The 27196-nt window shown below is 36.6% G+C and overlaps 1 protein-coding gene across 10 annotated transcripts in view; it reads right to left on the bottom strand.

Moving 5' to 3' along the window:
- The window catches only part of RP1 (RP1 axonemal microtubule associated), a 184016-nt gene that overhangs the window by 146187 nt on the left and 10633 nt on the right, over nt 1-27196 (bottom strand). For all 10 annotated transcript variants that reach the window (XM_071554517.1, XM_071554516.1, XM_071554518.1 and 7 more), the window contains exons 4-15: nt 19286-19449; nt 17287-17373; nt 14366-14498; nt 9663-9814; nt 8999-9077; nt 8079-8154; nt 5896-5972; nt 5765-5796; nt 5494-5623; nt 4141-4244; nt 1645-1818; nt 803-1015 (exon numbers count right to left, since the gene is read on the bottom strand). In XM_071554517.1, coding sequence (XP_071410618.1) covers nt 803-1015; nt 1645-1818; nt 4141-4244; nt 5494-5623; nt 5765-5796; nt 5896-5972; nt 8079-8154; nt 8999-9077; nt 9663-9814; nt 14366-14498; nt 17287-17373; nt 19286-19449 — 1421 coding nt within the window. The remainder of the gene's footprint in view (nt 1-802; nt 1016-1644; nt 1819-4140; nt 4245-5493; nt 5624-5764; nt 5797-5895; nt 5973-8078; nt 8155-8998; nt 9078-9662; nt 9815-14365; nt 14499-17286; nt 17374-19285; nt 19450-27196) is intronic.

Raw genomic sequence — 27196 nt, forward strand, 5'->3', positions numbered from 1 at the left:
TTCAAAGGAGTTTCCCACTCCAACAGCTTTCAAGGGATTAAGGAATGTGAAAATAGCTATTTCAGAAAATACATGATATTTATATACAGATTTTATAGATAGCAATTTTGGTAATGCTACATAACATAACATCTATTATATAGATGTTTAATTTCAAAACCTTTACCGAATGCCATTTTTTGTCCAGACCTCCTGATCCATTGGTGAAAGCGCTGCTGAAAAATAAGATACTCACAAAGCCTATATTCAAAACATGGATCAAATATTTTAATCTCTGAAAAAGGTGTACTGGAGTCAATGACAAAACTCTCATGGACCTCACATCTGAGTACTTACAGAGCTCTATTTCAGACTCACTTGTCTTAAACTCCAAAATAAAAATTATGCAAGAATATTTCTCACATAAACATGAGAATTTTAACTGGGATGAACAGAATCACATTTTAAAAGTCAGTTCAGTATAGATTTGCATACATCTTAGTTATTCTTTGATGGGGTTTATCTTCATTATTTATCTTGCAGTACTTAAGTTTTAACTATATCCACATTCTCGATAGTTTAAAAATATAATTAGATATTTACCAACAACTGCCAAATTGACACAACAGCTTCTCTTGCTATATTTTTCTATCTTTCCTTGAGCAAATGAAGGAAAAGAGCTAAAACATTTTAAAACTGAGCAAAGATTTATCCCATTTTTATCCAAGCAAGAAAAAAAAAAAAAACCAAAAACGATTCTCTCCTATCACTAACAATTTACTCAAACTATCTGCAGAGGGAAAAACAAGCAAGAACTGCTTACTGTTCCATCACACTCGTCATCTTTGATCTTCAGATACATTCTTGGTTTCCTCACACTTTCAAACATGCAGAGTCCAGAGCTGATTTTATGCACCTTCCAGTAGGATTCCTGTTGCTGCTGACCTGTTCCATTGCAGCTCCCATCAGGTCTAAGGCACAGAGCCTGGCAGAGACTTGTGTTGAGCAGAATGATGGCACCATGATGAAACACACCCTTTAGATGAGAGACAAGGTGTCCTTGTGAATAGTACAGCCTTTATCCATACTGAACTGTGATACTGATATTGCTCCTACTGTTTTATTTTAAGCACTTCCTCATGCATGTTCATGTATAAAACATAAAAGAGTGAATCTCAAGTAATTCAAGTATACCTCCAGTATTTGAATATTTGCTGTTTTCTGTGCAGGCACTACTAGAATAGTGGAAATCCTTCCCTACTCTGCAACTTCCCTGCTTTTTCCTGCTCAGCAGCACAGCAAAACGCAACACTCAGAGCACAGAGTGTGGCAAATTACGGAACTAGTCTCAACAGCAGCATTCCTGCATGTGCCAACATTCCTACTTTTCACAGGTCTACTAGAAAGTTTAGAGTCTCATCTTCCCTGTGTTACACCCCACCATATTTGCAGGTACCAGCTGCAGTATCGGCATCACCCCCTCCAGGCAAGTAGTAAAGGAAACCTTGTCCGGTGCTGCCTACCTGTTAAGCTGTAGTTGAGCTCCACCTCGTGGAAGAGAATCATTCTTTTAGCTTGCAAACCTCTTACACTTGATTAGGCAAAATCTGCTTTATAATAGCAAATTTTAGAAGAGTCCTCTTAATTTCTTTCTGCCCACCTTACCTTGACATGCACAACAAGTTCTTTGGAAAACTCAGCATTTCCTGCTGTTTCATCAGCTCCTTTGCCTTGAAGATTGAAAGTCACAGTGTGACCTGGGTAGCTGGCTGACTCCAGAATGGCACAACCATTTGGTTGAAGGCGAACACAGAGTTCACAGCATGCTTTGTCTTTACTCTAGCATCATCAAAGGATAAATAATAAATTAGATGAACTAATCCAAGAGAGTATCACAATGTAGTTTCTATGCTGAGTTTCCACAATACTACCAGTCTAGTACACAAATCTATATTTCTCAGCTTTACAGTCCTAATACTTAAGTCCTAAATTGTGGACTCTGTGGAATTTTACAGGAGCAGCTGACCATGAGATAACACAGATGTGAAAATGACATGAAAGATACCTGGGTGCCTCAATTAGAGAGAGTTAGAGTCACACCCCACAAAGATGGCAAAGAAGTATAAAACTAACATATATGGGAAATGAGCCACAATAACTCTCATCCACCAGTCCACCTTCTTTTGCTTCTGTGTCCTCATTCATCTATTTTGTTCTCATAGAACACCCTTAGAGAGTTAGAAGTTTTCCATGAAAAAGTGAAGCTACATGGTCTCTACACTTGCCTGTTCAAGTTTGAAGGCTCTATGATCCCATAGTATAAAATACATATTAAACAAAATGTGTATTTAAATATTTTTTTAATTCCATCACCATTCTCATATTTAAATAAAACTAGGGGTTTAATCCATATAAAATGCTAATGATTACTGCAGTAACTGAAAGCACTTCTGACTTACATCATCTAATATTTTTTTCAGCACCCTTAAGACTTCAAAGAATAAGCATTCCCAGGAAAATTTTTATTTCCAGGGTACTACTTTCTGAAGAAAAAGCTCCATATACAAAAAACTGTCTATTGGATTCAATATAACTTTAAAAGTAAACGAGAAATTGTATGGATTTTAGAAGTGATTGTGAAATATGTGAGCCAGAAGGTCCTCAAAGTATAATTAAATATGTATTATAAGGTAAATTGTAATTTCTGTGCTGCCATTTTATTTTACCTTTATCTATCTTCATTAAAGGCCCACAGAAAGATTTTCATACTCCCTGGCAAAAGGAACATCTTGCACAACTAAAAATGAGAAAATGGAGATCCAGATTTTTCATTGATTGCTCAAAATAATAAAGCATGTCAGTAGGGAAGTAGAAAAGAGAAAGTCCAAATTTAAGTACTCAGTTAATAACCTCTCTGTAGTAAGATATACTGCAGTGTGGCAGACTGCAACACTGATGGACAGGGTCTCTCTGTATCAGAATTACAGTAAAGAACATGAACAAGTCCTTCAAAGAGATCTTGACAGTTGGCCTGTCAGCCTGATGCTATCCCCCACAGAGGAACCTAACTCTACTGAGAACACTCTATTTCCCCTAATGCCACTCTACACCATATAAAAGAGGAATGGGACCAATTATTCACTGCATAGATAAAGGGAAGAAATTGAAAAAGTTAAAGAAAAAAGTTTTTCTTCATCAGTAGGAGAGTTTTGTTTGCTATTAGAAAGTGTCCAGGTGATGAAGGGTCTAGAGGGAAAGCTGTACGAGGAGCAGCTGATGTCACTTCTTTGGTTCAACCTAGAGAATAGGCTGAAGGGAGACCTCATCACAGTCATGAGCGGAAGCAGATGGGTAGGCACTGACCAGTGCCAGTGACAGGAGCCAAGGGAACTTCATGAAGCTGTGTCAGGGAAGGTTAAGTTGGGTATTAGGAAAAGGTTCTTCACACAGAGGGTCCCGGGGCACTGGAACAGGCTCCCCAGAGAAGTGGTAACAGCACCAAGCCTAACAGAGCTTAAGAAGTGTTTGGACAATGCACTCAGACACATGGTGCAACTCTTAGGCCTGTCCTGTCAAGAGCCAGGAGTTGGACTTCAATGATGCTTGTAGGTCCCTTCCAAATTGGGAGATTCTATGATTCTATGATCAGAAGGAACTAAATTCTACAAGTCCATTTACCTACTTGTATACTGCAAGTGATGAGAAAGAAAGGCAATAGTAAGACTTGGAAGATTGGATGAAATGGATCGAAATGGATCAAAACAAACCATGTACTATATCAGCTGCCTTATGACTGGCATGTTACTTAGAAAAGACACAAAGTAAAAATGGATATTTAAAATCTGGCTGTAGAATTTAGGCTTATCCAAAAAAGAGGAGAAAACATTCCAGGTAGCTTGACAGTATGTGTCAAGCCAATATAAATGACTGCTTGGAATGATCTGGCATTCCTGCATTTCGTTAAAATGCCCTACAAAAGAGTAAAAGTAAACTGTGAGAAAACAAAGCCCTATGTCTAAATTCACCTATTCATTGGCAATTTCCTAGGTTCAATTCTGCAACTTTTCATACTTTATCTGTTTGGAATCACAATTATTTATTAGACAGATTTAAAAAAAAAATTAATCAGACAGTGACATGTAAGTATGAAGCATTTCCTACCTTTCCAATTACATGGCCATTGACAAGAGCAAGAGCAAGACATGGCATATGATGACTGCTGAACACATATGTATTTCTCTTTTTGACATTTACATCAAAAAGACCTAAGAGTTAAACAAAAAAAAATATTAGAAGTATGAAAGTGTATTAATTCATATTTGCTTTTAATTGCAATGGATGGTTTATCATTTTCAAGGAAAAAGGATTAATTAAGTGTTTAACTCAACTGTTTGACCTCTCTGTTCAATAAATTCTCTTATTCATTCAGGGAAGGGTAGCTGGAGACTACTGTCTATTTTGCTGCCTTGAGGAGAAAAACCCTGACAGTTAATGATAAGGAACAAATTTCCTTTAATCAGCATATATGTTTTTTAAAAATCCATAAAAAGGAGCTGAGAACTCCAGCATAATGAACTGAGCTACAGCAATGAATTTAGATGATAAATAACAGATGATGTAGGGAACCTAAAACTCTCAGGTAAGAAAAGACAATTCATTTTCTCAATATCTTTATCAGAATTTGTAAAGTAAATCCTGCAGCATGGCACAAGGCTTCTAAAATTTTAATTTGGCCAATTTTCCAAACAGTTACCTCTTATACCTACAAAATGCTGATGAGAGGTAAAGCGGTGCCATTTTTATTGTTCCCGGCAATAACAGATGATCTTTTAAGCAACTGTTCTACCAGTACATTTTGTTGCCTATTTGGAGGATGCAACTGTCTCTGGAGAACTACTGTGGTGTTTTGATGCACTCTTTGATATGTCCCAAAGATTCTATTCCTTCCAAAAGGATCTGTGTAAGGTCCCTTGCAAGGTGTGAGAAAGGCTAAGGAGCTCCATCACTACAAAGGTAAAAAAAAATGTGTGCCTAATATAACATGTATTACAGTTAAGAGTTAGTAGTAACATGGTGGGATGAAAACTTATAAAGGGGAGAAACTGGTAGACTACCAAATCAATTACAAGAATGGAATAAAATGAATTTACATATGTATGTGTATACACACACACATACATTCTCTTTATTAATGAACTATACCTAGAAATTTGAACTTACTAGTTTAGATGGATCTAGTTGCAAAAGGCAGTAACTGTCCCTGACTCCTGAGTTCTATGGGAGCACTAAACTGCAGATGGCAAGAAATTTCTCTTTGGTAAGGGAAAGCCAGTGACAAGACACCATATGAGAATTTTTTTCCCTGTATGGCCTATATGTAATACTCGTATTAATATTTTAAGTCAGGAAAGTGTTCATTGTAATTATCTACTCCTATTCACTATAGGAATGTGTATATTAAAGCCCTACTTTCTTTTATCTTTTATGCATACAACCACAAGAAAAATACTTAACCATATTTGCTTTTCTTGTCACCAAAAGCATCCACTCTGCTATCTGGGTTGAGGCAAATGAAGCCATGGGTGAGCTTGTTATAAAATTGAAGTGTATTGCCTTTCTGAAATTTCCACTTTTGAGCAGCCCACTAGTTTTATAAACAACAAACAGAAAAGATTTATGAGAAGATGATACACAGGAATTTTTCATACAAAGCGTTCAACTGACCTGATTTCACTCAAAGCATATTTTGCATGTTTTAAATTAAAATAAAAAGGTACATTCTTACAGTTTCTTCTTGCTTGAGTTTCAGCTCTTGTCCTGTGCAGATAAAAGCAGTGTAATTAATTTACAAAGTGTCTTCATTCTATTTGGCACAGTCACAGTGAGGCTGAGTTCTCCTCACCAGTTTTCACTTACTTCCTGGGAGCATGCTGGTAGCTGTCACAGCCAGTTCTCTACCAATACTGCCATCATCCTGTCCCTGGTCCAGCCACCTAAAAAACAGAACCTGTTTCAGTTATTGCCTTTATTGGCAGCTTCCCCAGTAATGTATACATGGCACATGGAAAATGATATTGTGGTAGTTTTGGCTTTCGTTTTAGCTAGGCTTCAATTCAGCAGGCCCAAAGGATGTGACATAGATTAGAAGAGACAGGTATCACCTGACTTAAGTAACCAAAGAAATATTTCAGACCAGATGACGCAAACCTGAGATATAAATATTGTAGAGTAGGGGTGTTCTCTCAGTTGGCACGATGGCTGCAGTGGAGCAGGACATGCTGCTGCTGTCCTGCTGTCCTAGGCGTCGCTGCTACTGCAGCTACTTTACATTTTGTTTGAGTTAAGGGAGGTAGAAACATTTTATTGTTATTCTTTCTTTCTGTTCCTTGCTGGGCGTCTTTTAATGTGCTTTATGAATGAAATCTGGTTTTGGTGGGAAGTAGAAAATTGTTGTTACATCTAACTTGTGTAAGTGTGTGTTATGTTGTAGTTTTCTTTTAGTTTTATCTTTTCTGTATAAATATACATAGTTAGTTTAAGTTTAAACCTGTTTAGAGGTTTTATTCCTTTCCTCCTTTTTTTCTCAGCGGGGGGAAGGGAGGCTGACATTTTGTATTGGGCAGTTGGCATTTTGCCAGTCAACCCAAGACAGATATGGTTCTCTGTATTAAAGTCTCAAGGCTGGCATATATCAATACAAAAAAACAACTTTAGTGAAAAGGGATTAACATTGACAAAAAATTATTCTGCTTACTTGTTCTTGATGAAGCATAAGTTAATGCTTTCCTGGGTTGAGGTACAAGGGCCTAACCCAATTGTTACAAATCAGAGAACTCATATTCATCCCAGATCAATAATGAAATATGCAGTGGTCATGATATTTGTTCTTCCTGTCTGTAAGAAGGTTATAGCAGGATGCAAATTGTTCTGTGCCCCAAAAATCCATGCATAAGGAGGCAGATCCAACAGTGACATCACGTTTACCATGTCTGAACTATACTTTTACAATGTCATTGTACACATCTACTTAAGTCAGTTAAGTCTAACTCCATTTGAGTCAAAAACATTCACACACTCAGAGTATGACAGCAAACACGGCATCAGGCTCTAACAATAAATAGCACATAGCCTGTATTTTTCTGCCTGAAATGGATGTGAACTCTCCTTAAATTATGTATGAAGCTAGCATTATAGATCTCTTCATAGCAGTTCATCTCATCTAGAATACAGAATCAAAATTAGGTCAGGCAAGAATGAGGTGCTGTATCTGATAGGCAGAAAGTCCTTAGTCACACATAAATCAGTTTCAGTGTGCACATCGCTCACTCTGAGCTGTCTCAGGCAGTTATTTATTCACTCAGAGAAGTGAGAGGAGGAAATAGAACTGAGGTGCCACTGGCAAGCTGCAGTTAGACTCTTATGTGACTGAACTTTACTATTCCTAATATTTGCACTGATCTTTATCAATTAAAATTTTTTCACAAGGTGTTGAGAATTAATCAGGCATAGATAAAATTAGAAATGAGTTATAGAACAGAAGATTCAGAGCAGCAGCATCTCCAGGGGGAAACACAGGGAAGTTAGTATTGCTTCAAAATAAGTTGCAGCTCAGTGAAAGGCTGCAAAGCAAATGAATAAAAGAGATGTGGTCAGGTAGCTGCATTTGTGATTGCCATTTCACTGGATCTTAAAGTCTCCTAGCTCACTGAACCCCAAGTTAATCTCCATACTAACTTCAGTAAATCAGGAACAGTTTGCCGGAGGGACAGCAACATGCTCTTCTGGAAAGCCTTGCATCGCATGACATGGAAGAACGGATGGACATGATGCTGTTGGATATGAGGAATATGTGAAAAATCATATCTGAAAGAGTTCAAAAGGTGCAAGAACAGAAAGTTTCCAGGCAGAATTTTTTTCTGGCTTTTTCATATTCGCCAGAGGTTTGGGACAGTTACAACTCAGACAGCTGTTAAAAGAATCAGATCATTTCAGCTCACTTCTTATGAAACACATATTCCCCTTCACAGGACATTTCAGAAATAAAACTAAGAGTAGCTACAAATTTATTAAAAACTTAACCCAAATGAAACACCACCAACCTGTGACAAAGAAAAGTATAATCCAAATCCGTTATAGGATCCTTGATTACAACTTTGTCCAGAAACCATCCATTTCCTTAGAATAAATAAGTTAAAAAAAGTTTATAAGAGATAGATTGATGGATTTAATTATATTAGACTTCCTATAGTTTGCTCTCTTCTACTGGCACTGCAAAATTTGGAGCTCCCCTGGCAGGTTGCTAGAGTCACAGCTACTCTGATGGCAGAAGAGAAGACAGTACCTGCTCTAGGTACCGTAGAGTTTGCTTGTGGGCCTGCAAGCTGCTAGGTGGCTTCCTGGCTACATCCCTCTCTGCTTTAACAAGTCATTGTACTGGACCTAATTGTTTTACCAATAAAAATATCAACAAAATTAGATAGCAGCTTATCATAGCTCAGAATAAATTGCTATGGTTTACGATATTTAGGCTCAAAAGTTTTAAAAATAGGACTTGTGACTGCAAGCAATTTAAGTTTCACCATTAATTGGAAGTCTAATGACTTTAGTGTGGCAAAAATCTTCAACTACATCTTTTAAATGCAACTGATAGTGCTGATCAATCTAAAATTATAATAGCCCATTTTACCTTTAATACAAGACACAATCAATGTCTTAACATGCAGATATTCTTCCGTTTCACAGCTTTTCCATAAGGATTAGTAAAAAATTACTAGCAGATGGTGTCCTTGACATAGTACTTAAGAGTATATTGAAAATGAACACAAGGTATTTGATATCTGTGATGATACAATAAGGTGACTATGTCACTTGAACAGTTTTCGTAAAACCTTCATCTTTTACTTCTAAAATGTTATCACATGTTCAATTTTAGAAATACATATTGCATTTCAAATAAAACATTAATAAATTTGCAGGCAGCATTCAGTGAGTATAGAGAGGTTATAGAGAGATTTCTGACCTGATCCTAGACCATTGTGTCCTATAACAATCTTGTACAAATGTCCAAGGTGCACAGCTTCAACAGCAAAGATGTCAGTCTGTAATCAATAAAATTTCAGTAAAATTTAAAGGGCAGAGCATTCTTCAGGCATGAAATTCTGAAGACCCATAAACGCTTATAACTCTTTTGTCAAGGTCATTTGAAATATCAGCTAATGATAAAGTGAGAACAAACCAGGAAGATTAGATTTCCTGAAATAAAGGTAGTAAATAAGCCTGATCAGTTTGCTAATGGGAGTAGTTCCCTTCAAATTAATGGGATCAGAATCAGAAAAGAGAAACCTGCTGAAAGCTTCATTGGATAAACAATTACAAAATACAGCAGATTTCAACATTAGAAATGCAGATAGAAATAGCAGTTTCATTTCCTCTTTGCTTATTAAATAAAATTTTTAGAAGAATGAAAATCAGAAGTGCACAGCTTACTTATGTTATAAATGAAAATTCTGACTTCCAAAAGCACTGGTATAACTTCAGCAACTGTTCTGAGTTTATTAATGGAATTTTGCAAAGCCATTGGAGTGCAGTAATTATCTCTTTTCTAATTGCACCTTTCTTGGAATAACCATTCATCTAAGAAACAAAAGCCAGTCAAAGATATAAAAAAAATGTCTTTTACTTACTTGTCCTTTTAAAAATTTCTTGGATTTCTGTGACTTGAGGAGCTGTCTTGATCCTGTATCACCTCTTTCTCCATAGACAGAAATATACACATCAGCCTCAGTTCCAGCATTCCACAGGTCTCCTGTTGTCACATGCACTTCATAGACTGTCACTGACAATAAAAGATTACAACTTTTCATATCACAAGCACTATTATAGTTACAATAACATCTAATTGGGAATGTGTCTGTAGAGCCCAAATACTTCTGCATCAAGGACAGGGTATAAAACCTTAAAAATGCTATCCAGTAAAATACTATAAAATCTTCCTTTGGTGTTCCATTTATGGCTTTTGTCCCAGGCTGTCACTGTGGAGAATGCAAAGAGAACTTAACTTTAAATACACAATACTATATCTTTGTCCTGCAGCATCTTTTGAAATCATCATAAAGCTGAAATAATAACCATAAATTCAAGATTAGCTTCACCATAAGTGGTGACATCAAAACTATTTATGCAACTGAAGCCTTTAACTTTTTCAATGCACTGATTAACCAAACAGACAAAAATCTAGCACCATAAATTTAGTTTTCTAGAACCTCACAACTCAACTGCACTGTTTTATTCTTTTAGGAATTCATGAAATAAGATAGAATCATAGAATGGTTTGTTGGAAGGGACCTTTAAAGTCCATCTAGTCCAACTGCCCTGCCATGATCCTGGACATTTTCAATTACATCAGGCTGATCAGAGCCCTATCCACCTTGACCTTGAATGTTTCCAGGCATGAAACACCTCTCTACATTCCATATGAAAATTCTTTACAGGGTATTAATTCGGGATGAAAAAACTAGGACTTAAATTCAATAAGTCATTTATTTAATAGAAAGGGATAATGCAAGTAAAATTCAATTTGAGTCAAAATCTATTGAAACTGAAGAAAAGGCTATTATACATAAAAATATGTATCAATATAAAACTGTGGTCATTAAAATGCAAATGTAAGAACTCCATAAAACTCAGAATTAAGATAAAAACATGCTATTACAATCTTCAGAATAAATGTAGGAAAAGCAAAATTTATGACAACATACAGTAACATAATTTTGTTAGACCAAGTGAGGTACAGAGAGAATGAAAGGGGAAAAGAAAAACCTAATTTCTGTCATATAAGGTCTTCTTCCAGGCGTAGGTGTCCTTGTGTTTGTCTTGCAAATAGAAAAGAGTTTCTGAACCACTGAATTCGAAACAACATCAACATTATCATCATTCAATTGTCAGTTTCCACTTGAAACATGCTGTGAAACTTGACTGTAATTGTCTAAAAGAGGTTGCTTTCACATTTCATTCTTCTGATGGCCAAACACCTTCTTTTAATAAGCAGTGAAAAATTTATTCACAATGAGTCCATATCTGCAATTATGTTAAGTGGCTGGTCAGGGTTTGCAATTTTTCCTTTTATCCTTATTTTTCTCATGATTATCTCTCATTTACTAATGGAGAAAATTGTGTGCATGTTACTATACAAGCAATCTTTGAAGAATTTTGTTTGGGTAATGGTAACAATCTGGCTAGAACAGTAAACAGTCTGCACAAGTTATTTTATTGTGCCCACACAGAACACCAGTGGTAGTTTCCTTCTGGCTTAAGAGCTAACTCATTTTGAGATGAGAACCTCTAAGCTTCTCTGAAGTATTGTACTGTAGAAACATGCTATTAATAATCCAGAGAGAGGCTTAAAATGGCTAACTTCAAATTTCAGGCAATGTTCACAATTTTTTTATACTTCTCTTTACTTCTCATAAGCCTAGGGATCATCCAAGCTTTATAATAAGTATTTATAATGCTTACAGGTTTGTCCTAGGAACTGATGGTTCTCTTAATGGAATGAAGCTGTGTCAGGGGAATTTCAGGCTGAACAACAGGATAAATATTCTTAAGTAATGTGTGTTTGGCCACTTGAACAGTCTTTGCGGGGAAGTTGTCATAGCGTTAAGCCTGTTACAAGTTCAAAAACTGGATGGTTTAGACATATGGTTTAGCCTTAAGTACTACTGTGAGGAGCAGGGAGATCCTCCTCATAGGTCCCTTCCAACTTGAGATGCTCTATGTTTCTTTCCTTTAGGTATTGCATGGAAAAGTCTGCAGAATAGTGATTAAGAGAAGTATCTGTGTTATTTACATCTAATTTTCTCTGTGGCTGTACAATGTTACATTTGTAAACATATTATTCTGAAATCAGATAGTGTAAGGGTGAAGATCATGTACAAAATTCAGTTCTTTTACCCATGCCTATGAATTATGAATGACAGAACAAGGAGGCAAAACAAATATGTTTCAGATCAGCTATTATTATTTGGGTAAAAGTCAGCGACATTTAAGACACAGAAGCTTTTGACAGTCTTTAGTTAGCAACATAATCAGGTACTATTTTTTCCAGAGTATGCCTGTCTCAATACTCAAAATAGTTTATATTTAGGAACTGTTAATTCACACAGCATTTTACCTATATCATTTCACATGGCACCACATGATCTATGTACTTGCCCAATTTTTTTCTTTGCAGCACCCACATGAATAGATGCCCCATGAACAGACAATGGCAGAGGTAGAGAAGTCATTTCTCCAGATCAACAATTCCATCTCTAGGACCAAAACAATCTTCCCTATTGCTACAATTTCCAGTTTCTACAAGAAGAAAAGCAAAGGTCCATCAGCCACCAACACTCTGTCATTCTGATTTATTCCCAGCATATAATTAAATACTGTGTTATAAGCCATGAGCAGAAGGGGACAAAAGTAGGATGGCAGAGGATAAAATGTCAAATGAATGATGCTCAGTACTCCAGCATTAGAGCAACAGAATCTCTGTGTAATACTTCTTAACAGTTTAATTCCCATGTTTTTCCTTTGAATAAAAAGTGTTAAATCAGAGTGTTTCAGCCTCTTTATTCTGAAATTGGTTTTAAAGTGCCTCTCATCATCTCTCTTTCACATTGAATCCAGATCCCTTCACTGCTCTGTTATCAAACTATCTTCTCTGAAGATAAAAGCTATGTTCCCTCTTCACTGACTCATGCAGAAATATAGCATTGGCAAAAAGACACAGAGGCTGTCTTTCAATTACTTAGTCAGAGATGAAACTGCCTTCTCCAAAGCCTTCAGCATGACTCCTCTTACACTGAAACTGGTAGAAATGCAGAGAAGTTCTTTTCTTCCTCCCTTGTGTGAGGGAGAAATTGATAACTACAAAATGCAGATTGAGACTGTGGTTGTAAGTGTGTCTTTGTGCTTTTCATGCATGAAGATCACTCAATAATAAAAATCTTTCATTTTGTCTTTATCTCAGAAACAAGGAAATTAGCTACTCAGAAAGAGCTGGAAAATTAGGAGGTTCTTGAGGCACAAACGTCTGTTTTCTGCTCTTCGAGTCAGGTTGTTAATCTCAGAGTTCAGTCATAATAGAGAAGCATAAATACAAGTCCAGACCACCCAGCTCTTTCTTATAAGAGTAATTTTCCCCACCTTCATGGGCCATTTTCTGAATTTCAGCCCCTTGATTTTATTTATTTCTTCTTCCTTCTAACTGCATTCACAACAGTTGTTACAACTAAAATACCTGTTACAATTTCAGTTTCACAAGATCAGCACACAGGACCATAAGCATACTAGCAATCATTGCTATAATATTAAACATTCTAGAAAAGGGATTCCCAAATTTTTTGAGAACTTAAAATGGAAGTTTCTCATGTACCATTAATTTTATCCTCTGCAGCTTATATGATTTTTGGGGGGAACAGAGGAAGGCATCTCCCAGGTGGATCTTAGTCTGGTGAAAGTCCTAGCACAAGTAATACCAGTGGGTGTTCTGGCTCTTCCCTCTCTAGCATCACACCCTATAGCATAGGAATCTGCCCCAGCATTCTTGCTTCCTCACCCACATCTCTCCTGGGGCACACTGATCTTGCTATGCCCTTATAATTTTCTTAGGCCAGAAAGTGACAAAGCCATTTGAAGAGAAGGGAAGAACAAGCACAGATTTTCCCCCTCCTTCCTGTTGCTCAAGCAGAGATCCCATAACAACAACATTCAGCACAAGTGACAGGAATTGGTGTAGTAGAGCAGGACATTAAAAGAGTGTAACAGCAACACCAAATAATTTTTGTTTTGTTTGATATCATTCACTTTTAGAATTACAATACAGTCTTCATGTGAGTAATGGAGATTTTAACACTTACAGCCTTTCAAAACATTGTTAAAGTTTTATTCCACATCTAGAACTTAAAAGTATTCTTAAAACCTGTCTCAGACACTTACCAAAAAGAAATTAAAACAGCAGCTACAATAGTCATACTGGAGCTATAATCCTCAGTTGTTGAAAACAGAGTTTGCAATCTGACTCATATATGCTGGCTTCATGGTAGTTACATATATATAAGGTGTCTACTATTGCCTTTATATTAAACCAAACTCAGAGTCTGAAAATCTTACCAAAGAAGGAGCCCTCTTGAGGAATCTGTGAAATTCAAAGCATTAAAGACTCTCCCATCTCCTTTCCAGTGCTTCTTAACTTTTTACCCAAGTGTGCCCAGTAACCACAGGAAAAGAGCACAGAAGTGTTATAGAAGCCAAAAAGTAATAGAGAACCAGATGAAAAACAATTAATTCATCTCTATCAACACTAGTCTGTGGTCTGACTTATCTGATGTGGTACTGTTCTTACCTGGAAGAATAGGCTGCCCTTGCTGTAAAACAGGAAGCTCCACAAGTATTTCCCCATCTGCCTGGTCCTGGGCCAGCCATCGATGCACAGGGAAAGAAAACTGTTCCCCTGAGAAAAAGTTCAGCAACCGCACCTAAGTAGCACCAAGAGTTGCAATTTAATTTGCTGATCTGACACAAGGTAGAACAGAACATGAAACATGTGGGATGCTGTTGAAATTTGTGCTGATAGATCTCTGCGCATGATCACAAAACCATGGGGTTGGAGTATTTCTGCTCCCTGAATATAGCTGCCCCAATCTGACTTTTTAGTATGTCAGATTTGAAAGCACAAGGCAGAGTAACTCAAGTGAAACTAAGAAACAGGGTTTATCAGCTCAGGTGCACATCCACAAAACACAGCTGGTGTTCCAGCTGGTGATGTGGTCAAAGAAGATGAAAGTGCCAGCCCCAACACCAGCTGAGGCCTGCACAATGCCCTACACAAATTTCTCCTATGCCCAGCTTCTCGCATGTAGCAGCAAAAGGACCATATGCACACCAGCTGAAGGAAGGAAGGAGGTTATTTTGTACTTCAAAGTATTCCTTAGCAAGCACTTCAGACCCTGCTGTATATTACAATGGCCCCTGATTATGATAATTTATACCGATATCTACACTAGATTTTGGACCAGCAAAGAGAAGGAAAGACACTCGTACTTGTAGTTTCGCTCTGTACTTTGCAGAATCTAATCTCCTTAATTTGAATATTGAAGGAACTCTGAATTACTGGAATCATTTCTCTCTTTTGCTGCTTGAATATTAAACCTTAAAAAACGAGCTGTATCTTGTCTGAAAAACCTGGCACACCTTGGCCTGTCAACATCTACTGATGAAACTTGAAAAGGGAGTTTAGATTAGCAAAGCAGCACCTTCATTGACTTTTTCTGGCCTGATATCATCTCAGTACTGATACAGACACAGAAACTGCAGGACACTGATGGCAAACTAGTGTGCCTAACTACCAGAAAAGCTGTGTAGCTGCAGATCACTCACTTTTAATAGCAGTTCTTCCTGAAAAAAAATGTGGTTTTCCCAAGTAACTATGATGTTAAGTGTCTATAGGCTGTTTCTCATCTATGAAGTGTAGAAATCAATGGCTATACTCCTTTGGCTCTTTACTATACAAAACACTAAGTTACTTATAAGGTTTGTTAAGCTGAATGTATTTCTTTTCCTTGACTTTCTGCCCAAAGTTGCAAAGAGGAAATGATCTAACCCTGGCTGATGAATCCCACCCTAAAACTGTGCCTGACTGGCTGAGATTCCATAAAGAGGCAACTAAAATTTATGCACAAATAACTAGTGGAACAAACAGAAGTGTTTAATCATCTTATTTATTTATTTATTTAAATTAATATCTCACAGGTGGAAAGAAGGAGAATAATAACTTCTCATTTTTCTCTTTTGTTTTGTCAGACATCCTCAGTCTCTTAATTTAAATGTCTGTCTTACACAAAGCAAGCATTGCAGCCTCTCTTCACAGAGGGTGATGTACAAAGGTCTATTTGTTGAATCAGATTTTATGATAACCAAAATTTCTAATACCAAGATTATATATACAAATGAACCTTTTCTATAAGAGAAAACCCACTATTCTATTCTAGCTTCTCAACTCAGATACACTTTAGAAATTGCAGGTAACTTGTCCCTCTGCCTTATGGGACAAAGCTATGAGGTATTTTCCACGCTTTCACTGCTTCCACACACATATTTTAGAAAAAAATTAACTTGAAACAGAAGAAAAAAGTATCTTAAACAATATTCTGGCTTCAGCATTCTTCAAAACAAGACACAACTGGAAAACAAATAACTAGGCTTTATAATCAGGCAATCCTCACCTGACCTGAAAGAAATATATTCCCTATAGTTCTATCATGAAACTTCTCAGAGTGATGCTACCAGAGACATGTTTCAGAGAAACGTCCATTGGCTTGAGGTATGAACTCATAGTCTAAACCTCAGTTAACATTGTCCAGGCCTTAGTGTCCTTTCTGAAACACAGTCCCAGATAAAAACAAACATCAAATCGCCAGACTCTGAGCACCAATCAAGGAATATTTGATTCCAGTGGACACTTTGAATTACATAGATATACTTGAAATATAATTTTAACTTTGAGTTAACCAGTATTTACTAAAGCCCTTCATAAACTCTTGCCTCATAACTGAAAGATAAGAAACTCTTGGCACAAAGATGGAAGTCTATCAGGCATGCATGACATATAATTGACATGCATAATGCTTCTGGATGTTAAGGACAGAAGTCAAATCCTTTAATTTCCCGTCAAAAAACCTCTATACTATGCTTCACAACTGAGGCTTGAAGCAGAATTAACTGATTCTCTTTGCCTTATAGTATTTGCTTTATCTGCATCAAGATATTTTTTACATGAGGTAAAAAACCTGTTATTGTCTTTTTCTACTCAGAGACACAGAACTAGAAACATTTACAATGTAGCTCTGAGGTATTTATGCTGTGCATAAAGACACACCATGAGCCACAGATTCAGGAAGGACTTGGCCAGACTGGATTCAGTGACTTTCCGGGTTTCAACAGACTCTAGACACTGTGTAGCATACAAAGATGTAGAAAACTCAGACTATAATGGGTAAGTTAAGCAGCATTCCTTCCTGCCCAGCCACATATTTTTAAAGAAACATAACACAGAGATGTCACTATATTGCCAACAGCCAACCAAGCCATGAGCTGCCTTTAATTCCACACGAAAACACTCCTTCATAAATAATCTCTTAAATGAAGGTGCATGCATTTGATGATGCTAATTATATTTATCCCAGGAATTTTGTGCTTGCTAATATTTTGACTCCACCATCATAGTTACTGCCTTGGAAAGATAAAATTCTTTCTTACTGCTTTTACCTTTTCACAGTGCCAGGCAGGGGACTTTCCTGCGTTTGTGTGTCCAATGCGTATTTTGTAGAGATGTCCTATGTTTCTAGTATTAATCTGTAAAAGAAACAAACTAATGAAACACAAAACATTTGTCAAACAGAAAAACATACAACAGAAATTTATTTGGTAACTGTAAGGTAAGACTTTTGTTTGGAGGAATTAAATATTCTGATATTTAAACAAGTGTTTCCAAATTATTTTGCTTCAAAAAATAGTTAGAAGCTTGTGTCTTCTAAAGGACAACCCTCAAAAACCCCATTGGCCTGCCAGCCCCATTTAAATAGATTCAGGATGCTGCTCTAGCAGTTACCCACTGAATATTGGCCTCAGTGGAAGATGAATACATTCTGTATGTATGATTAAAAAGTAAAACTGTCTTGACCCTAAAACCTGCCTCAGTTTAACATTTATACCACTGAACTGCCACAATTTTATTTTTGCCTCCTGCATACCTCTAATTTTCTCCCTACCCCTCCAGGTGTGTATACTTTACAATTTGAAAACAATTTTTTTCAGACTGATGCTTCTTTTTACAAAAAATTTCAATTAAATCAACTTTAAAAGCTGTATTTGAAAGATTAGCTCTTGGGCAGGCTGAATGAGTGTGTCCAGCAGAGATAGCAGGCTGCTGAGGGAATAACTTTGCATGAAGGTTATTAAACTAGCATAAACTTAAGTGTAGAAATATAAAGCTTATCTTGAAGGAACTGGAAGCACACCGTGAGTTTCTTCCCTCCTTACTGTATAATTTATTTTGTTACAATGTAGGCTTGATTTTCTGTCCTTATGTTGTTTTCTGTAGAATTCATTTTCATGTTTTCAGTATATAGATGGATGTAAACTGAGTTCCCTGTATCATGAACTTCCCTGAACTCAGTGTTATAAACAGTAAACAGACAGAGCAGAAAGGACAGACTGCGTTAACTGAGATCTAGCATACCGAGCACTCAGAGAACCTTTTCTCTTTCTATACATTTCAGAGTGGGCTCTCCTTAATTGTATTCAGTTCTATGGATACTCATCTAAGAGGGAAATCCTAGGTCCCAAATAATGAGACTACCTCCAAGTTTTACATTTGAAAGTCATTGAGGGTGAAATTAGTTGCAATAATGGCAAAGCAGCCAGCATCATCTGTGATGAAGAGAGTCTTTTTATCTGTCAGGGACCTGGTTACTTGTTTTATCTACCCTTTGCAATCTGGGCTTTTGTGATATCACAGGTGGAGAATGACATACTATATCAAGGATGTTTCTTCTGAGAAACTCCACCAGGCTGAAGAGGGCAAAGGACTGCATTTCTGTATCCCAAACATCCATGAGGCTATTGTGGAAAAAGTGAGCTCTTCATCAATGTTGCCATTAAATATCTTTTCTCAGGCAGGGGAACTGTTATGCTGGGTACTAATAATAGAAGCACCTGTTTATCATATGCAGATTGTGATAAAGTACCTATCCTGGCTCTCTGAAATGACCATGTTACAGGACTGATGAGGAAGGATTGTTCTGGGGTTTTGGTGTTTCTTTGTGGAACTGGGAGCAAAAGCAGCTGTAGATAGCAGATTTATTACAGATATAAAATTTGCCATTATTTCAATAAAACAGCAGGTGTTTAACAAAGTTAAAAATTTGCACCATATCCTAGTTCCTCACTTCCTTATTTAACTTTTAATACTGTAGTCCTTTTCCAAATTTATAAACTAAACAAGTATTCATTGCCCTATATTTCTTGGTATTTTATTTGGCACTATGTAAATTAAACAGTAGTTCTTTTTAAACAGATATATCAAATCAGCTTTGGATGAGTGCGTGAGAAAGGCTACTAAATTTAGCTCTAAAATTTAGAGTCCCATTTCTCATTTCTAGATATGTGTACCACACGAAAAACTTCTTTTCATCACAGAGATTTTGAAAGGTGTTGAGATATAGCAGAATCCAAGAGGGCAACACAATGAATATATATTACTTACTGTGAAGATGTCTTCATTGCCTCTCTGAAATAATTTTCCCTTGTCTCCATCAAGAAAAATAGGACCAGAGCTGCCTTGATCCCCATACAATGTAATATGAACCTTTGAGCTTGTTCCTGCAGATGGCACATCACTGGTGAGGATTGACACATTCCATTTCCTATCTATCAAAAGATAAAAAGACTCATTGAATTACTTAAACTCAAGATTCTTAAACAAAATGCATTTCACTAATCAAAATTCTAAATAACATCATGCCAACAAATACAGGAATGTATTTCACAAAATTACAGCAGGCAAATATTGTTTGATGTGTTGGGCATGTCAAGAAATGTTCTGCTGCATTCATGTCTTTTACTCTGTGTGCTTCATATGACTATGTTAAATTTGCATGAACATAGATCACTTTTCAAACATAGTTTTGGAGTTTTGTATAAATTGTATTAAATATAGTTTTCTGTTTACTAAGGATCTATCAGCTCTGCTCAGGGCAGTGCTGAGTAATGACAGCCTTGGCACTCATGTCAAACATTAGGATCTCTGAAAGCTGTGCTGGAAAAAAACTCTTTAAGAAAGGATCTGTATCTCTGCAAAAGTATTGATTGGCTATCAGATGTAAACAAATTGTTTGGAATCCACTGAAGTTTAACAGCACCGGAAGGACATTGACATGTTGGGGCAAGTCCAGAGGGGGGCCAGAAAGCTGATTAGAGGAATGGATCACCTCTCCTACTAGGAAAGGTTTATAGAATCAGACCTGTTCCGCCTGGAAAAGTAAAGGCTTCAGGGTAACCTAGTTGTGGCTCTCTAGTACCTGAAGGGAGCCTATAAGCAAGATGGTAAGCAAATATTTACAAGAGAATGTAGTAACGGGACAAGGAGGAATGTCTTCGTACTGAAAGAGGGCAGGTTTAGATTATATATTAGAGGAAAATTGTTCACTGGGAGGGTTGTGAGGCACAGGAACAGGTTGTCCAGAAAAGTTGAGGATGCCCCATCCCTGGAAGTATTTAAGGCCAGATTGGATGGGGCTTTGAGTAATCTGATCCAGTGAAAAGTGCCCCTATCCATGGCATGGGGGTTGAAACTATACGGTCTTTAAGGTCCCTTACAACCCAAACCATTCACTCAGTGGATGCTGAGTACCAATGGTATGGAATGAAGAAAAGTAGTATCACTGAGGCATATTGTTACCAATAACTTAACCTTGATCATTACAAGATATGTTGTAGATTGAACACAATAAACTGGAAAAGTTCATATAAGTATAAAACATAAATAAGCATAAATATAAATAACTATAAGTATAAAAGAGTTAAGCTACTGTGGATAGGTGTACCTAACCTCTTGCCTTAATTTAATTTATTAAAGTGTGCTGGGTTTTGCTGAGGTAGTTTGTATGGGACTATGTTTTGAATTTGTTCTGAAAACAGGGTTGATAGTATGGGAATGGGTTTGTTATTGCTGAGAAGCACATGCACAGCATCAAGACCTTTTCTAGTTCTCATACTGCCCTGCCAGCAAGGAGGCTGGGAATGCACAAGGAGTTGAGACTGGACACAGCTGGGACAGCTGACCCCAGCTGACCATCCAGACCATATGGCATCACAGTCAGCGTACAGAGCTGGGGGAAGAAGAAGGAAGAAGCAGGGGATGTTTGGAGTGATGGTATCTGATTTCCCAAGTCACTGTTATGTTTGATGAAGCCTGTCTTTCCTGGCCGTGGCTGAACACATGCATGGGAAGTGCTGACTGAGTTCCCTGTTTTGCTCTGCTTATGTGCATGGCTTTTGTTTTCCCTATTAAACTCTCTTTATCTCAACACATAAGTTTTCTCACTTTTACTCTTCCAATTCTCTCCCCAGCCCCACTGGTGGGGAAGTGAGCAAGCAGCTGAATGAGGCTTAGTTGCTGTCCGGGGTTAAACCATGACATAAGGTAAGAAAATTGCACTAAATATTCCCTATAATTCTTAGAGTGGATTAACATGGTGATTAGACTAATGATATTTGATATCATTAGTGTTATAAAAGTCAATTATTTGTTTAATAGGGATACATTAAACAATTAATTGGTCTCCCTTTCCTCTGATATCCTTAAAAATAAGATAAATATGCCTTACACATTTAAGAAATTACAACCATGATGATTAGAGGAAATGAAGAAAATATTAATGTAGGAGAAAAAGTTGAGAGAATATCTGATTTTGTTGATAGATACCAAGGAGGAAAAAGACCTTTCTAAGTAAACTACAATGATGGTTTTAGGGCACAGATATATGTAAGCTAATCATGACTAGGTTGAGGATGGAAACTAGAAAACAGCCAAGACACACATCAGAAGGAGGACTCAAGCTCTAGAATGTCCCTCTAATGGAATATGTAATGACTATAGAGAAAACGTTTTAAAATGAGATTTTGTAATTAAATGAAATTACTTACCTAATTGTGTGGTTTCTTTCTAGCAAGGGGTAAACTAGATTAACTGAAACTTCCCCAGACTGTGATCTATACATTATGTTGTCAGTTTCTTTCTTAATAATGGCAAAACAAAAACTGAATTCCCTCTCTAGGAATTGCATACTCTCTATAAATCTCTTGAATGTTTACTAAATTGTTTTCTATCCTATATAAAGTAGGTTATATTACTTCTCATGGTGTTTTTCACTGTCAATCAATATGTTGCTCCAGCCACCAACATTGCAAGGTTCTCTCTTCAGCCTTCTCCAGTCTTACTTAATGAAAGCAATTTTATTTTATCTGCATATCTCAGACATTTAATATTCCTATCTTTGTATATAGAATATATATACACGGGTGTGTAGATTGTAGCATGGTGAAGGTTGGTCTCTTCTACCAAGAAACAAGCAATAGGACTAGAGGAAATGACTTGCAGTTGCACCAGAGGGGGTTTAGATTGGATGTTAGGAAAATTTCTTCACTGAAACGGTAGTCAAGCATTGGAAGAGGCTGTCTAGGGAAGTGGGGAAGTCAGCATCCCTGGAGGTATTTAAAAGTTGGGTAGATATGACACTTGGACACATGGTTTAATGGTGGACTTGGCAGTGATGGGTTAACAGTTGGACTCAGTCTTAGAGGTCTTTTCTAACATAAATGAGTCTATGATTCTGTGATCTTCCCTGAGCCATTAATGACAGTATGACAATATAGTACATCTCACTGTCAATCTTTTGTACTGCTCTGAGGTCACCATTGTATTCCTTCTCTTTCAGTTAACATACTGAAATCAAAACCAAGTCTTTCAGTTAATATAACAATCTTTTCACTACTTGTTGCGGTCTCTGGTTCTTGTAACCTCAGGAAGTACCTCACATCTCACCTTTTGAGTGCTTAGTTTTCTCAGTAACTCAGTAATAAGCTTCTGATTAAAGGTTCTTGAACCTTGATCTAAAAAAGTTAAGGTGCTGTGAATGCAGTACAGGGTGCTGTGAATCAAAAACAGTGTGAGTGATGGAGACGTAGATGTTATTTTGCCTGTAATTAGACATTATTTACAGCATAGAAGCTTGGTACTCAGAATATGACACTCAGTTGGGTTCTATTAATTTTGACCTTCCTTTTCCAAATATACATTTTATTTCTGTATCAACATGTAAAATAATGAAAAAATACCATTGAGACTCTTCACTTGGAGCAGAAGGATGCAAAAAAAAAAATCGGAGATGGACAGAAGAACATCAGAAACAATGCCAGCATGGGAAATAGCACCCAGTTACTTGGTGTGAAATATATCAGACAATATATCTTGCTTTAGGGTTGCAGCATTATTTTATTACACAGAATGCATTCTTCAAAGAACAGAAACATAACAGTTTTTTATGGGGAAATATATGGGCCATTAGACTCCTAAAAACTGAAAAATCCTTCTACATTTTCTACCTGCCCTGCAAACCCCTTTTGCTTCAGATCCAACTTCCACTTCCCCTCCACATGCTTTTTGTCCCACGTGGAGACAATCAAAGCCTCTGGGCCAAAAGGAATTTGCATCAGCCTTTTATTAGGTTCCCAATCTGGATAATCAAAGGATCATGACCCATGGCTTATCACAGCATGTACATGCCAGTTATTTTAGACACAGCCTCTAAGAGTACAGAATGGTCAAATTCTCATTCTCTAGCAGAAAAGTAACACTTCTCTTCAGGTATGTCTCTGACTTCATTGACATTGAAGCAAGGTACTATGCAGTATTAGGAAATAAAATCTAACTGAAAACCTGCCTAATCAAAATATACATTATATATTTTTCAATTTTATGTTTGAAATAGTTTACTGAAAATTGTAAACCATATATAAGTTCATACTACACACATGTAATAATAAAAAAATCTGTAAACAGGTATCCAAAATAATTCTAATAACAGAGTGAAAGATCCTGAAACATTTTGCACATGCCTTGGATCTCATAATACAACATATTTACAAAAAAACAAGTGGAAAAACTAAAACAATGTGGACTGTCTTTAAAATACGGAGGTTAAAGAAGAACACGCAACTGAAACATTTAGTGTATGTGGAATAATTTTAAGTAAGTGGTGCTGCCTCAGAAGGAAATATGGCAAGAGGAGTCAGGAAGTCCATTGACAAACAAGTCTCCCTTCTCTATTCCTAAATATGTCCCTTTTCTACTCTCCTCTGGATAAAAGAGGTAAATTTCTTTTGGTATCTGGGTGATCCTACATACAGAATGAAAAATCTCTTTACTCTTATAAATATTCTGTAGTTGGCCTTTAAAAACTCAAATAGAAATTTGATAGTGTACATCTATATAAAATTAACATGACTTCTCTTTGATACTTGTAATTGTATTGTAGAATGTGAATAGTATTTCCTACTAAACGTATCAGTTGATTTTGTTCCAGGAAAAGTATTTCTGCTGAAAGACAATTTTCAAACTCCTTCTCAAATGTCATGAAATATAGGAACCTTATCTTAAAAAGGTGTTTCAAATTTCAGTTCTCTGTTCTAACAAGTAGTAGTTATTTCTGTCAAATTAGATTATTAGTAGGTAACTATCTCTTAGCATATAATATTTCAAGGAAAAATTGTCATTTAACTGAGAAATCATTGTCTTTGAAGAACAGTCTTTCTTCCCATGTTGGTTTCCATAAAAATTTAAGTACTATTTGTATTTTAGCAATGGTATACAATTATCTAGGTGTTCATACTGAGAGTCTTACTGCGTGTGGCATTCAGCTGTTTATTATGTGATTTTTTTTTTTTTGCTGAAGTTGTTTTCACTAATCTAATGTTAAATTCCAAGATCTCTATTACAATACTTTTTCATCTTTATTCTTTCCATTGTTCTTTGTACAAAAGCAAACTTCTTCCTCATCTTCTTCCTCCTTGTCCTCTTTTTCTTTTTCTTCTGTAGGAAAGGCATTTTCATTTTTCTTATTTCCAGAGGCTTTATGTTCAATGCTATTTAAGGAAGTGTAACACTTCAGAAAAGTTTCCAAATGACAGGCTTTTGCTGCATCTGCCAACATGGGAGAAATTTTTTCTCCAAGAATATGAATTACACTTATTCTTAAGCTTTGATATATTTTTGTCATTCCATAGGGTAGCTCATTATTTGTGCCTATTACAAGATCACTGGGTATGTGTTTGGATGCATTATTTTGACAATTTCTGACTTCCGTGTGTTTTACATCCAAATCCTCTGTAATATGTAACTTCCCCAAATTATTTTTGTCTTTCAGACTTGGAGATGCAAGTATTCCAAAGCTACTAATAAAATCTAAGGTGTTATCAGCATAAAACCTATTAAAAATATTATTGGCAATCTTATTGATAGAGTTATTCTTCAAAGTCCCATGATTATTTTTGTCTGTTAAATCTTCACCTGACCATTCTAAACATTCCCTCTTTTTGGCCAGCAAATGTGGAACCAGCAGGTTCTCAATATCAGATGCCTTTTGGTAGGCATATCCTCTCTGTTCCTCATTAATTGGTATTACTGTTACCATCAGTATTGGACAATGTTGGCCACATATAGCATGGAGTCTATCCAGAGAATCTTCTTCCTGAAGAGCACTTCTGTTAGCACTACTGACATCAGTTGGCTGAGACTGTATGGGTTCAGCATTTAAAGGCTTTTCCAATGGATGCACTTTGTTATCAGGTAATCTAAATTCTACAGATGAAAAGGCTGGAAAACCGGTATCAGCCTGTGTGGAAGTAGAACCTACCATGACTGATGTTTTGATCTTTTCTGTGTTTTCTGCAGGAAGGATCTTACCATTCCGGCTAGGTTTGCTTTTTGTATTTAGCTCATCCTGAAAGGGTTCTGAATCACTGTTATGAGGCATATTGAAGTAGTTGCAAAATCTTTCAGGGGGCTTAACCATGTTTTCAAGTTCTGAAGAAGAGATTTCATCGAGGACTGGGTACTGATTCAGATTGCCAAAGTGAGAGTATGGAACTTCATCACTGTTAGTATCAATTGATGTTGTATCCAAATTACCATACATTCCAATGCGTTCAGGTGGTGATCTTCTTATCAAATGATTTTCTTTGAGAAGCCATTTGCCTTTATCTATCAATATTCCTTCATCCTCACTAGCATGTACGCTAGGTTGACCCTGCTGCTTTGGAAATTCCCCTAAACAGTCATTAGTACAATTTATCTCTTCTCTGTTAAGAGTAGATTGTGATGTTGGTAAAGATGTATTTTCCCTTCTTGATGTATTGTCATTTTTGTTTATGTTTACTAAATATTCTTGTAACGGTAGTGAAGAACATGACAATTTTTCTGCAGAGCTAGACAAAGGCTCTTGAGAAAAATAAACTATTTTTTCCCCCACTGCAGAGTGGAGTCCTTCAGTATCCATTTGAAATACTTTTGACATATAAGGAAATCCTTTGTGAAAGTCAGGCTTAAATGAAGCTTCTGTCTTGCCATAAAGTCGTTCAATAGTTCTTTTTACATAGCCAGTATTATATTGTTTTTCAAGTACTGCTTCCTCCCCACTTTCATTGGTCAAGTCACTGGATGCTCTAAAGTTATATTCACTCTCTTCAGTATCTGGTCTGTAATCTGACCAATCTGAAGTAGCAGGACTTTTTAAGCATTTTTTTAATTGGGAAGTGTCTGAACACATTTTGTTCTCCAATTCTTCTACTTGCAATTTTTGTTCTCCTTCACTCATGTCACAATCTGTAATTTGCTTTGATTCATAACGAAATGATAATGGAGAGACTGTAGATAACCTCTCAGAGCTTTCCTCAGAAGTTTCTGCATGTTCCTTTTCATCCTGAACAGAATAGTCCTCATCATTATATTCTACAGAGGTATCAGGAGCTAGTTTATGTTGCTTTGGGGGGATTTTGTCATTACTCAGTGACTTTAGATCAACATCCTCATCTTCACTTTTATCAGAATTGACATGTATATTATCTTTTTCATCTTCCAATTCAGAAATATCCTGGTCTAAAACAAAATTTTTATCATTAGAAGTTACACTATGAACTGTTGAGCTGGGTTCTACTGAAGTTTCTGACTCTTCATTAATAGATGATGCATCAATGGGTTTAACTTGTGTTTTTTCATATAGTCTATCAGGCATTTCTTCATTTCTTTCAGAAATCTCTGTAGCTGATGAAAAGCTACAGGTATTTGGATCAGTATTGGAAAATTGACCATCTAGCTTTGTTTTGGGAGCACTCAAGTCTAAGGTCTCTGTTTCTCCACAAAGATCCTTCTCCATATCCAAACAGCTTTCTAATTCCCCAGAGAGTTTTAGAGCTTCTTCAGAATTGACACTGTCCATTGGAATACAAGGCTCAGCTGTTCCTTCAGATTCATGCAAATGTATACCATTATGAATTTCAGATATGGGCATATTCTTGTGGTAATGTGAGGAGTCCTGCTTTTCAAGTTCCCTCCTCAAGT

Source organism: Pithys albifrons, chromosome 4 (genome assembly GCF_047495875.1).
Source record: "Pithys albifrons albifrons isolate INPA30051 chromosome 4, PitAlb_v1, whole genome shotgun sequence".
Lineage (NCBI taxonomy): Eukaryota > Metazoa > Chordata > Aves > Passeriformes > Thamnophilidae > Pithys > Pithys albifrons.